General features: G+C 41.1%; 2 protein-coding genes across 2 annotated transcripts in view; one reads left to right on the top strand and one right to left on the bottom strand.

Annotated features, from left to right (window-relative positions):
* The window catches only part of LOC126162440 (uncharacterized), an 88,406-nt gene that overhangs the window by 702 nt on the left and 75,288 nt on the right, over positions 1-12,416 (bottom strand). The window contains exon 3 of the mRNA XM_049918951.1: positions 1,048-1,203. Coding sequence (XP_049774908.1) covers positions 1,048-1,203 — 156 coding nt within the window. The remainder of the gene's footprint in view (positions 1-1,047; positions 1,204-12,416) is intronic.
* The window catches only part of LOC126162439 (phosphoribosyl pyrophosphate synthase-associated protein 2), a 146,025-nt gene that overhangs the window by 117,202 nt on the left and 16,407 nt on the right, over positions 1-12,416 (top strand). The window lies entirely within an intron of this gene.

Here is a 12,416-nt window from a genome sequence, read left to right as displayed (position 1 = left end):
ATGCAACCACATTGCACATAGAAGTATTACATTTATTGTTGGGAAACAAAGTTGAGATCCCATTGCGTTCTGTGAGTTCCATGTATATTTGTATAATTAGTTTATATCTGAAAAGAAAGATGATGAGACTTACCAAACAAAAGCGCTGGCAGGTCGATAGACACACAAACAAACACAAACATACACACAAAATTCTAGCTTTCGCAACCAACAGTTGCCTCGTCAGGAAAGAGGGAAGGAGAGGGAAAGACAAAAGGATTTGGGTTTTAAGGGAGAGGGTAAGGAGTCATTCCAATCCCGGGAGCGGAAAGACTTACCTTAGGGGGAAAAAGGACAGGTATACACTCGCACACACACACACATATCCATCCGCATATACATTTGGTGTATATGCGGATGGATATGTGTGTGTGTGCGAGTGTATACCTGTCCTTTTTCCCCCTAAGGTAAGTCTTTCCACTCCCGGGATTGGAATGACTCCTTACCCTCTCCCTTAAAACCCAAATCCTTTTGTCTTTCCCTCTCCTTCCCTCTTTCCTGACGAGGCAACTGTTGGTTGCGAAAGCTAGAATTTTGTGTGTATGTTTGTGTTTGTTTGTGTGTCTATCGACTTGCCAGCGCTTTTGTTTGGTAAGTCTCATCATCTTTCTTTTCAGATATATTTTTTCCACGTGGAATGTTTCCCTCTATTATATTCATTGTATAATTAGTTTGGATTATAGAGCACAATGAAATTAGAGTATTTTGATCCAGACACCTTATAGATATGTTAAAGATTTAAAACTCAGCAATTTCCTTGAAGAAACTTTTTTAGGCTGCATCAGTAAGTTAGATTAACAGATATGTGCAGACTGACTAAATGAAATTCATATAAATTATCGTGATGCTCTATGGAGATACAGAACAAAGTGTCATTTAGTGTCACAAAAAATGAAAGGAGGTGGTGCAAATGAAGAAGAGACATTAAAAGAGGACAGGAATACTCCATAATTCAGTAAAAACAGGGGTGACTAAGGAGAATGTAATTTGAGAAAAGTCATCATGTACCTTGAGAACAGGACACTCCCTAGTAAAATTGCTGGCACGCCAGATCATTTCCATCTTTGACTTCTGTTGCTCCATATACTCGCACAGTTTCATAGGACCAGTAGGTGCCAATGCATTCCATGAATTGCTTACGAGCTTCTCTGGAGAGATCTCAATCTGAAACACAAGAGTAGCTTTTCAGAAAAACACACTAGCAGTGGTTTTATTTAAAAAGAAAACATTTTTTTCTGTTGCTATAGCATTTGTTTCACTCTACTGGTGCCATCACATGCCAACCATGGTGTCTAATATGACACACTGCTGCATTATTAGGTTAACTGCTTTATGAACCCTCATTAATCTATCATTCACTTTTCTGCTGGTTCACTGGTTTCCATACTTCTGTGTCATTTTATATGACTACAGCTATGACAGACATAACTTCCAAGCACAATACTGATGTACCTGTCTACAGTCAGACTGCTTGACCTGTCCACAGCTACTCAACTGTATCATTACTGCGAATAAAAATTTCCTTTTTCGTTTTTGTATGATTTTTCCTCCCTGTTATTGATGATAAGCATGAGTGTGCAAAACTTTTCTTAGTCAACTGAATTTTTCTGCCGTAATTGTATTTTATCATTGTGTTCATGAGTATAGATGAACACTCACCAAATGGCAGAAACATTGAGTCATCAACAGGAATGCACGAAAAATATAACTTGTTGACTTTCAGCACACACACACACACACACACACACACACACACACACACACACACACACACACACGGCCCTACATTGTGCTGGTTAGACACACGAGCTTTCATTTCAGAAGTGGACTAGGATGGGATGGGGTGGGTAGAAGGGGAGAGAGGTGTGAGATGGTTAGTTAGTGGCTTGGAGGTTGGCAGTAGGTTTTCTGGCTAGGAATGTGGACGGGAGGGTTGGAAAATGCACATACTAAGCATGTGAGACAACCAGATCTGGTGGGGTGCGATACACAGTGAAGTTGACTTGTAGAAATGGAATGGGAAGAGGGGGGGGGGGGGTTGCTTGACAGGACAGAGGAAGGAGAAACTGGGAACTGGGAAACTGCTGGTGTGGGGGACAGTGGTCAACAGAGACTGAAGCTAGGAGGGTTACAAGAGCAAAGGATGTATTGCAAGGATAATCCCACCTGCATAGCTCATAAAAGCTGATGGCGTGAATTGTGAAGCAGCCAGTGAAATTATGCATTTTGTGCTCAGGTGCATGTTCTTCTTGGCCACAGTTTGGCAATGGTATTCATTTTGTCTTACTGACATAAAAAGCTGTGCGATTGCCTCAGAGTTGGTGTATGAGACAGTTGATTTCATAGGTGGGCCTGCCTCTGATGGAGTAGGATAAGCCAGTGACAGGACTGGAGTAGGAAGTGCTAAGTGCGTGGAGTGGACAGGTCTTGCACCTGTGTCTTCCACAGAGATATGATTGCTTTGGCAAGCGATTAGGAGTGAGAGTAACATGAGGATGGACCAGAATCTTACATGGATTGGGTGGGTGACAAAATACCACTTTATGAAGTGTGAGAAGGTTATTGGGTAGGATGTCCCTTGTTTCTGTGCATGATGAGAGATAATCAGAGCCTTGGTGATGGATATGCTTCACTTGTTCCGGTCCATGGTGATAATGGGTGATGAGGGAGTTGCTCATTTGTACCTGTTTCGTGGAGTGGTGGGAGGATTAGCAGTATGTGAGGATATGGCACAGGGAATCTGTTTATGGATTTGGTTTGGAGAGGGGGGAGGAGTGCTGGTAGTGCCAGTTTGTGAAGGCTCTTATGAGACCTTCAGCAGACTGGGAAATGGAGTTCCCATCACTGCAGATACATCATCCATGGGCAGCCAGACTATGTGGAAGCAATTTTTTGGTATGGAAGGGATGACAGCTGTCAAAATGCAAATACTGTTGGTGGCTAGTGGGTTTAATATGTACATAGGTGTAGATGGAGCCATCAGAGAGATGGAGGTCAATGTTCAGGAAGGTTGCACATTGGGTTGAGGAGGACCAGGTGAAGCAGATGGGAGAGAAGATGAGGTTGCAGAGGAATGAGAATGGGGTGCCTTGGTCCTGAGCCCAGAGCATGAAGGTATCAGAATGAACCTGGATCAGAAAAGGGTTTTGGAGAGCTAGGAAGGTTTCTTCTAGACACTCCATAGAAAGGTTAGTGTAAGAAAATCCAAAAAGTGTGCCCATGGCCACACTGTTGATTTGTTTCTATACCTTCCCCTCACAGGAGAAGTAGTTATATCATAGGATATGCAATACGAGGTAGTGGGTTTGGAGTCTGAATGCCACTGGGGGAGGTAGTGGTCGATAACAGCAAGGCCATGCATATGAAGGATTTCGGTGTGTAAGGAGGTATCATCAACAGTGAAGAGTAGATATCCAGGAGGTAAAGGAATGGGGATGGTGGTGAGTCAGTGGAGGCTGTAGTTAGTGTCTTTGATGTGAGAAGCTAGGTTGCAGACAATTGATTACAGTTGTTGGTGAACAAGATCAGAAATTCTTTCAGTATCAGCACAATAACCAGCAGTGATGGGGCAGTCATGATTGTTGGGTTTTTGGGTTTTGAGGAGCATGTAAAAGGTGGGTGTGCAGGGTGTCATTAGTGTAAGGAGGGAGATGGACTCAGGGGAGAAGTTCTGTGATAGGCCTAATTATTTCAGTAGGGATTGGTGGTGCTCAAAATTACTTTCCTGGAATGAGATCACTGTGGCAGAGATTGTTTCTGTAGGGTCTGTCAGTTGATGGAAGTCTTCTGTCAGACTATCACTGCAATTCATCATTGTAGTGGTGGAGCCTTTGTCTGCAGGGAGGAAGGTCAGGATGTGTTTTGATGTGAATGGCTGTCCTGTCTTCTACTGAGAGGTTAATGTTTCTAGGAAGGGACCTAGGAAAGGGTGGTTAGGCCAACTTGGAGCTTAGGAAAACCTGGAATGTAACCAACTGACCAGTTGGGAGAGAAGGGGTGGAGGGGGGGGGGGGGGGGGAGGGGCAGAAGGTCTTGGTTGGGTGGTGGTATGAACTTGGAAAGGTAAGGTTCAATGTTGGGGTTAAGTGGTTAAGTTGGCTTTGGGTAGAGGGATTGGTAGCAAAGAACTGTTTCCGCAGGGAAACACAATTTCAACAGGCTATGCTGTCATCTTCAAGTCTTAAAATATTTTTGTTGTGTAACATGTTCATTTTATGTTGACATCACACACGATATGTCAAGTGGATCAAAACAGCGCATTACAAAAAGTTTTTCTTCGCTAAAAAATTAAAAAAAATAACAACATAAAGCACCTTTTATGATGTGCTATTTTTATCCACTTGACATCTTGTGTGTGATGTCAGTGTAAAATAAACATGGTTTACAACAAAAAGATTTTAAGACCTGAAGATTACATCATAGTCTGTTGAAACCATTTGTCTTAAATTTAAAAACAATACTTTATGTATCTTGGCTGTCGAATGGTTTTGAACAATTAAACAGATCACCAATCAGCTTTCTCAAAATGAGAAAATTCAATGAAACTGGTATCAGTAACCATGATGTGGTTGTAGCAACAATGATTACGAAAGAACAAAGGGCAACTGCAACAAGTTGAAAGATTTGCATGTTCAGCAAAGTAGATGAAGAGGCAGGAGTGATATATGTCAATGGCGACATTAAAACTTCTAGCTCTGGACAGCAGAGGAACTCAGGTTAAGTTTATAAAATAGTTGACCAAACACTGGATACATATTTACCTAGCAGGACAGTCTATGATGTGAGGGACTCTCCATGGTATTCAGTCTCTGTAAAGAAACTTCTGAAGCAGTGATTACTGCCAATAGTTGTAAATCACAGCATATATCTTTTCATAGAGAAATGCTAAATAAAAAATGTTTGGCTATCAAAATGGCTAAAACCTTCAATGACAGCTGTAGCAGAATCTTACTAAAGGACCTCTCACAAAACCAAATTCTAGTCATATATAAAGGCAGTCAGTCATCAAAGTTACGGTACCTGTGTTGTCTTTGAGGATAACAAAGTAAAAGGAGAAATTCTGAACTCCATTTTCAATTATTCCTTTATAAGGGAGTGAGTATTGCTCTGTTTTGTTTCTCAGACCATGCAAAGATGGAATCACATAGAAATTAGTGTATGTGGCAGTGAGAATCAACTAAAATTGTTATCAGGTTCTACACTGAATTTGCAGCTGGGTTAGCCCCTGTTTTAACTATAATATATTGTACATTCCTTGAACAAACAAACATGCTCAGTAACTGGAAGAAAGCGCAGGTGACACCTGTCTAATAGAAGGGAAGCAGAAGTGATGCATGAAACTACAGTTCAGTGTCCTTGACATCCTTTGGTTGTAGACTCTTAGAACAGATTCTGGGTTCAAACATAATGAGGTACCTTGAACAGAATGGCCTCCCCCATGTCAACCAGCATGGACTCTGAAAACATCGGTCAAGTGAAACCCAACTTCAGCTTTTCTCACGTGACATACCAAAAGCCATAGACCAATGCAGTCAGGTAAATGCAAATTTCTTTACTTTTGAAAAGCATTTGTCTCAGTACGACACTGATAATTCTTTCAAATGTACAATCATACAGGATATCAAACAAAATTTGTAACTGGATTGATGACTTGTTAGTACGGAGGACACTCTTGGATGGAGAGTCATCAAAAGACGTAGAAGGAACATCAGGCAAGCCCCAGGGAAATGTCTTGGGACACTGTTGCTCATTTTGTATGTAAATGACCTGGCTAACTATAGACATAGTAACTTCAGGCTTTTCACAAATGATGCAGTTATCTATAACAAAGAACAGTCTGAAAAAAGCTGCATAGGTGACCAAACAATGAAAAGTCCAGAATGGAATAACGACATTATATAAAAGATAGATTACTGTTCAACATATAGAGGAGGTGTTGAGTTGCAGACAGGCGTGATGAAAAATAATGCTAGAAATATTTCAGCTTCTGAGCAAAGTCCTCCCCCTGAAGTAGAAAACATTCACACAACATCACCATCACCACACCACCACCACCACCAACAACAACAACAACAATAACAACAACTCACACCCCTATGGCCACTGTCTTGGAGTGCTAAGGTCCAACTGTGACTGTGTCTGACATTAGCACCAATCTAGATGGGATGGGTAGTTGTGGGGAGGGGGAGGGATGTGAGAGAGAACAGGGTAGGGGTTGTGGAAGATACTAGTGCTGCCTGAGGGAGCATGCAGGGACCTCATGGGGACAGGGTACGATGGCATAGGGAGGCTGTGCTGGGGGTTGGGAAGGAGAAGGAGAGAAGTAGAAAAGAGGGAACGACAATGTAGGTGCAGTGGTGGGATAGAAGTCATTTGCAGTACTGAAGTGGGTGAGAGAAAGGAAGGGGACAGACAGGCAGAGGAGTGAGCCTAATGAAAGTTGAGAACAGGAGGTTATTGGAATGGAGGATATGTTGTAGGGAGAGTTCTCACCTGAGCAGTTCAGAAAAGCTGGTGTTGTTGGGATGAATCCAGATGGCACAGGCTGTGAAGCATTAATTAAAATAAAGCACATTGTTTAGCATTTTGCAGTGGCTATTCATGTGGACAGACAGCCTGTTAATTGTTATGCCCACACAGAATGCAGCACGGTGAGATTGCCACTAAGTTGGTAGATCACATGGCTTCTTTCATGGGTGTTCCTGACTTTGATGGGATTGGAGATGCCTGTAACCAGAGTGGATAGGTGGTAGTGGAAAGATTTGTGAGACATATATTGCATCTGGGTCTGTTGCAGGGATATGAGCTGTGAGCAGTGGTGGAGTAGAGACGACAAAGATGTGTGTAGATTGGGTGGGTGACAGAGTACCACTGTGGAAGGGATGGGAAGATATTTTTCATTTCAGGGTAGGAAGAGAGATGGTCGAAAGCATGGTAGAGAACGTGATTCAGTTGCTCCAGTCCTGGGTGGGACGGAGTCATGAGAGAGGAGCTCTTTTGTGGCTTGATAGTGGGTGTGTGGGGGATCATAGCCAACTGGTGAGACAAGGCATGGGAAACCTGCTTCTGGACAATGCTGGAAGGGTAATTTTGATCTCTGAAGGCCTCAGTGAGACCCTTGGCACATTTGGAGAGGGTCTGCTCATCATTACAGATGTGAGGACCACTGGTGGCTAATCTGTATGGTATGGATTTCTTGGTGTTGAATGGGTGGCTGCCTTAACAAACAGGATTAACAGTAAATATTAAACATAAACAAGAAATGTTCACAGATTTGTTCATCTCATGACAGAAAATCTCAGAGATACTGAAAAACTTTAATTGGTGGGTGCTTGAAGATAGAGGCAAAGTATCCCATTAAAGCATAGTTACAAAGTTTAAAGGACCTGAAACTTCCTGGCAGATTAAAACTGTGTGCTGGACCGAGACTCGAACTCGGGACCTTTGCCTTTCACAGGCAAGTGCTCTACCATCTGAGCTACCCAAGCACGACTCACGCCCCGTCCTCACAGCTTTACTTCCGCCAGTACCTCGTTTCCTACTTTCCAAACTTCACAGAAGCTCTCCCGCGAAACTTGCAGAACTAGCACTCCTGGAAGAAAGGATATTGCGGAGACATGGCTTAGCCACAGCCTGGGGGATGTTTCGAGAATGAGGTTTTCACTCTGCAGCAGAGTGTGCGCTGATATGAAACTTCCTGGCAGATTAAATAAATAAGTAAATAAAAACAATGCGCATTTCTTTTGGAGTGACTCACTAATTAATTCAGCATTTATTATTCTAATGTGTTTAATTAATACTCTATATCTACATCTGCATCTATGTCTATACTCTGCAAACCATTGTGAGGTGCATGGCAGAGGGTATATAAATGAGGAAATAAAACTTTATGCGTTATTTTATCACATTTTGAAAAACCATTTGTTACTACCTGGTATGGTTTTAAAGGTAGTAAAGTCTTAAGTTGTAAAGAAAAGTCATGGACACACTCTATATCTTTCCTATTCATGGATGTCATAGAAACAGTTTTCCTGTTTGTATTCAGATTCAATTAAAACTGTTTCTGCAAGCTGTACTGTTGTAGCCCATCATCAAGATGGCTGCTGCACCTGTTGCTTATTGAAGCAACATGCTGTTAGAGAGTTCCTGTGTTGCGAGAACAAGATAGAGACAAACATTCACAAGAGGTTGAAGAAGGTGTATAGGAATGAGACAGTTGATCACAGTTCAGTTAGTCATTCGGTAATCGGATTATCTGTTGAAAGTGGACATTCCAATACTTGGAACCTCACATGCAGCAACAGACCAAGCTCTGCACAGTGTATAGCTCTACACAGTGTATAGCGTATTCACTATCTCATTTTGGTTAAAACTGCATAATAGTGAACAAACTGTCACTCTGAGTGGCAATAGGAGAACTGAGAGCTAAATATTGAGACAATTGAAGTGGGTGTTAAGGTGGATTCTGTGAATGTTGATGTATGGTCACGCAGAAACACAAAAGACTTTTGGAACAATATGAGAATTCTTGAATGACTTCCTTGCAATAATTGTGATGGAAAATGAAACCTTGTTGCATAACTTTGAACTGGAGATGAAAAAACAATAGACAGGATGGCATCACGCAAACTCATCAAAGAAGAAGAAATTCAAAACTGTGCCTTCTGCAGGAAAAGTGATGAATCATATGTTTTTTGATTGAAAAGAACTGTTGCTTGTGGGCTTAATTCCACACAGCACCATTATCTGCAATGACGTGTATGCGACAACCCTTAAAAAACTTCTTGCTCCAATGTTTTGCATTGGGTGACATCAGCAGAAACATGATGATCTACTGTTGCATGGTAATGCATGGCCATATGTTGGTGAGAGAAGCACCACCAAGATCACAAAGCTTGAATGGAATTAAGAAACACCCACTCTACAGCACTTGGCTGCCACTGTGAGTTTACCATCTCTTTGGTAAACTGAACCACCTTCATGGAGCGAGATTTGAAAACTACTGCCTTGTGAAGGTTGCTACACAGTGGCTCAAATACGCTGGCCCTGTGCAGGTATACAGACCTTCATTCTACGGCATCATAAGGTAGTTGAAAGGAGTGGAGTTAATGTAGAAAAATGATATTTTGTCCCTCAAAAATGTATCAACATATCAAAAGTATGGAAAACAAATTGGATGTTTTTTAAAAACAAAATGAACAAATAAATAAGTAAATAAAAACAATGCGCATTTCTTTTGGAGTGACTCACTAATTAATTCAGCATTAATTATTCTAAAGCCAGCCGGAGTGGCCGTGCGGTTCTAGGCGCTACAGTCTGGAGCCGAGCGACCGCTCCGGTCGCAGGTTCAAATCCTGCCTCGGGCATGGATGTATGTGATGTCCTTAGGTTAGTTGGGTTTAATTAGTTCTAAGTTCTAGGTGACAACTCAGAAGTTAAGTCACATAGTGCTCAGAGCCATTTGAACCATTTTTGAATTATTCTAATGTGTTAAATTAATACTCTATATCTACATCTGCATCTACGTCTATACGCTGCAAACCATTGTGAGGTGCATGGCAGAGGGTATGTTCCATTGTACCAGTTATTAGGGCTTCTTTCTATTTGATTCACATACTCTATTCTCACGATCCCAATGTGAATGATATGTGGGGGATCACAATTTAAAGCCAATTCTTGAAACTTCGTTAATAGATTTTCTCGGGATAGTTTACATATATCTTCAAGAGTCTTCTAGCTCAGTTCCTTCAGTGTCTCTGTGACACTCTCCCATAGATTAAACAAACCTGTGACCATTTGACCCATCTTTCTCTGTATACTTTCAATACTCACTGTTAGTCCTATTTGGTACGGGTCCCACACATTTGAACAATGTTCTAGGATGGGTCCTATGAAAGATTTGTAAGCAATCTCCTTTGTAGATAGATTGCACTTCCCCAGTATTATACCAATAAACTGCAGTCTACCACCTGCTTTACCCACAACTGAGCTTATGTGATCGTTCCATTTCATATCACTACAGAGTGTTACACGCAGGTATTTGTATGAGCTGGCCGATTCCAACAGTGACTCATTGATATTATAGTCATAGGATACTATGTTTCTTCATTTTGTGAAGTGCACTGGGTACTTGTGAACATTTAAAGCAAGTTGGCAATCTTTGCACCACTTTGAAATCTTATCAAGATCTGACTGGATATTTATTCAGCTTCTTTCTGATAGTATTTCATGATAGACAACTGCATCATGTTAAAAAAGCCTGATGTTGCTATTAATATTGTCTGCAAGGTCATCAATATACATCATGAATGGCAAGGGTCCCAACACACTTCACTGGGGTACAAATGAAGTTACTTCTGCATTTGATGATGACTCTCCCCCAAGATAATTACCAAAAAGTCCTCAGTCCAGACACAAATTTCAGTTGATACCCCATATGATCAAACTTTTGACAATAAGCGTAGATGTGGGTCTGAGTCAAATGCTTTTTGGAAATAAAAAGATACTGTGTGTACCTGATTACCTTGATCCAAAGCTATCAGTATGTCATACGAGAAAAGTGCATGTTGGGTTTCACATGATCGATGTTTCTGGAATCCATGCTGGTTGGCATTGAGGAACTCATTCTATTCAAGACACCTCATTAGGTTTGAGCTCAGAATATGTTCTAAGGTTCTACAAAAAATTTATATTCGATGGCAGTTTTGTGGGTCACTTGTACTACCCTTATTGTAGGTGGGCGTTACCTGTGCTTTTTTCCAAGAACTGGGCATGGTTTTTTGTGCAAGGGATTTATGATAGATTATAGTTAGAAGAGGGGCTAATTCAGTATAGAATCTGATAGGGATTCCTTCAGACCCTGGAGATTTGTTCATGATTTCAGGTATTTCTCAACTTACACCAATACTTATTTCATTCATCCTTTCAATAGTACAAGTATTAAATGGGGCAATTGTCCTGGGTTTTTCTTTGTAAAGGAACATTTGAAAATAGAGTTCAGCATTTCAGCTTTTGTTTACCCTCAATTTCAGTTCACTAACAGCCTTTATGTATGACCAGAATTTCTTTGGGTTCTGTGTAAGATAATTTGACAATATTCTGCTATGGTAGCCATTGAAGGCATCACATATTGCTCTCTTGACAGCCAAAAGCATTTCATTCAGCATCTACCTACCTATTGCCCCACACTTTTCTTAGAAGTCTCTTTATAGTGACTGTATACCATGGAGGTTCCCTCCCATTACAGACTGTTCTACTGGGTACATATCCATCCAGTGCATGGTCAACTATTCTTTTAATCCTGAACCACAGTTCCTCTACATGCTCTTGCCCTGTGCTGAAAGTTTCAAGTTCCTCATTGAGATATGCCTCTACTGATTTTTTATCTACTTCACTGAACATTTATATCTTTCTGCTTGGTTTAGTTGTCCTTTGTACTTTAGTAATCATTGTTGCCACAACCATGGCATGGTCTCTGGTACCAGTTTTGATGTGGACACCGTGAAAGAGGTCAGGTCTATTGTTGCCATTAGATCCAATATATTTCCGTCAAGAGTGGGGTTACTAATTATCTGTTCTAGTTAGTTTTCAAAGAAGACATTTAGTACTACATGCTCATCACTAACAAAACTGTAATTTTCCCAGTTAACTGTTTGATGATTAAAGTCTCCACCAATGATTAAAGTATGATTGGGGAACTTACGTACAAGTGAACTGAGGTTTTCTCTAAAGTTTTTGGTCACACCAGGAAATGAGTCTGGTGACCGATAGAAGGATCTGATTATCATTTTATGCCTACCCCTGATACTGAGTCTTGTCCAAACAGTCTCACATGCAGTTCCAATTTCTATCGCAGTGGATTTGAGTTTCTTATCTACTGCAACAAATACACTCCCTCCATTTCTCATTTGCCTATCCTTTCAATATAAACTTAAATTTTCTCCAAAAATCTCACTGCTATCAATTTCAGGTTTCAACCAGCTCTCTGTACCTAGTATTACGTCAGCTTCACTGCTTTTCATGAGTGCTTCAAACTCTGGCACTTTTTTACGAATGCTTTGCCAGTTTACCATTAGAATTTTAATACTCTCATCTACAGAAGGCATTTCTTTCAAACTTACACTGATACTTCTGTGTGTCCTACAGCTGCCGTTATCTGGATTGGATTAATGTGCTACCTGAGTAGCAGCTCCTGATGTGTAGTGCACACCTGACCCTTTAGGGGGACCCTACAGTTCTCAACCATATGGCACACTTCTCTAGTCCAGACACAAGCATCACCTATTCCATCAAAGGCAGGGCTTTGAGTGAAACCAGTCACATGATCTACAAGTTGAGCTGCAATCACTGTGCTGTGTTCTACATGGGCATAACAACTG

This window comes from Schistocerca cancellata, chromosome 2 (genome assembly GCF_023864275.1).
Source record: "Schistocerca cancellata isolate TAMUIC-IGC-003103 chromosome 2, iqSchCanc2.1, whole genome shotgun sequence".
NCBI lineage: Eukaryota > Metazoa > Arthropoda > Insecta > Orthoptera > Acrididae > Schistocerca > Schistocerca cancellata.
Note: the sequence above shows the minus strand (reverse complement) of the source record. Positions and strands in the feature narration are given on the sequence as shown.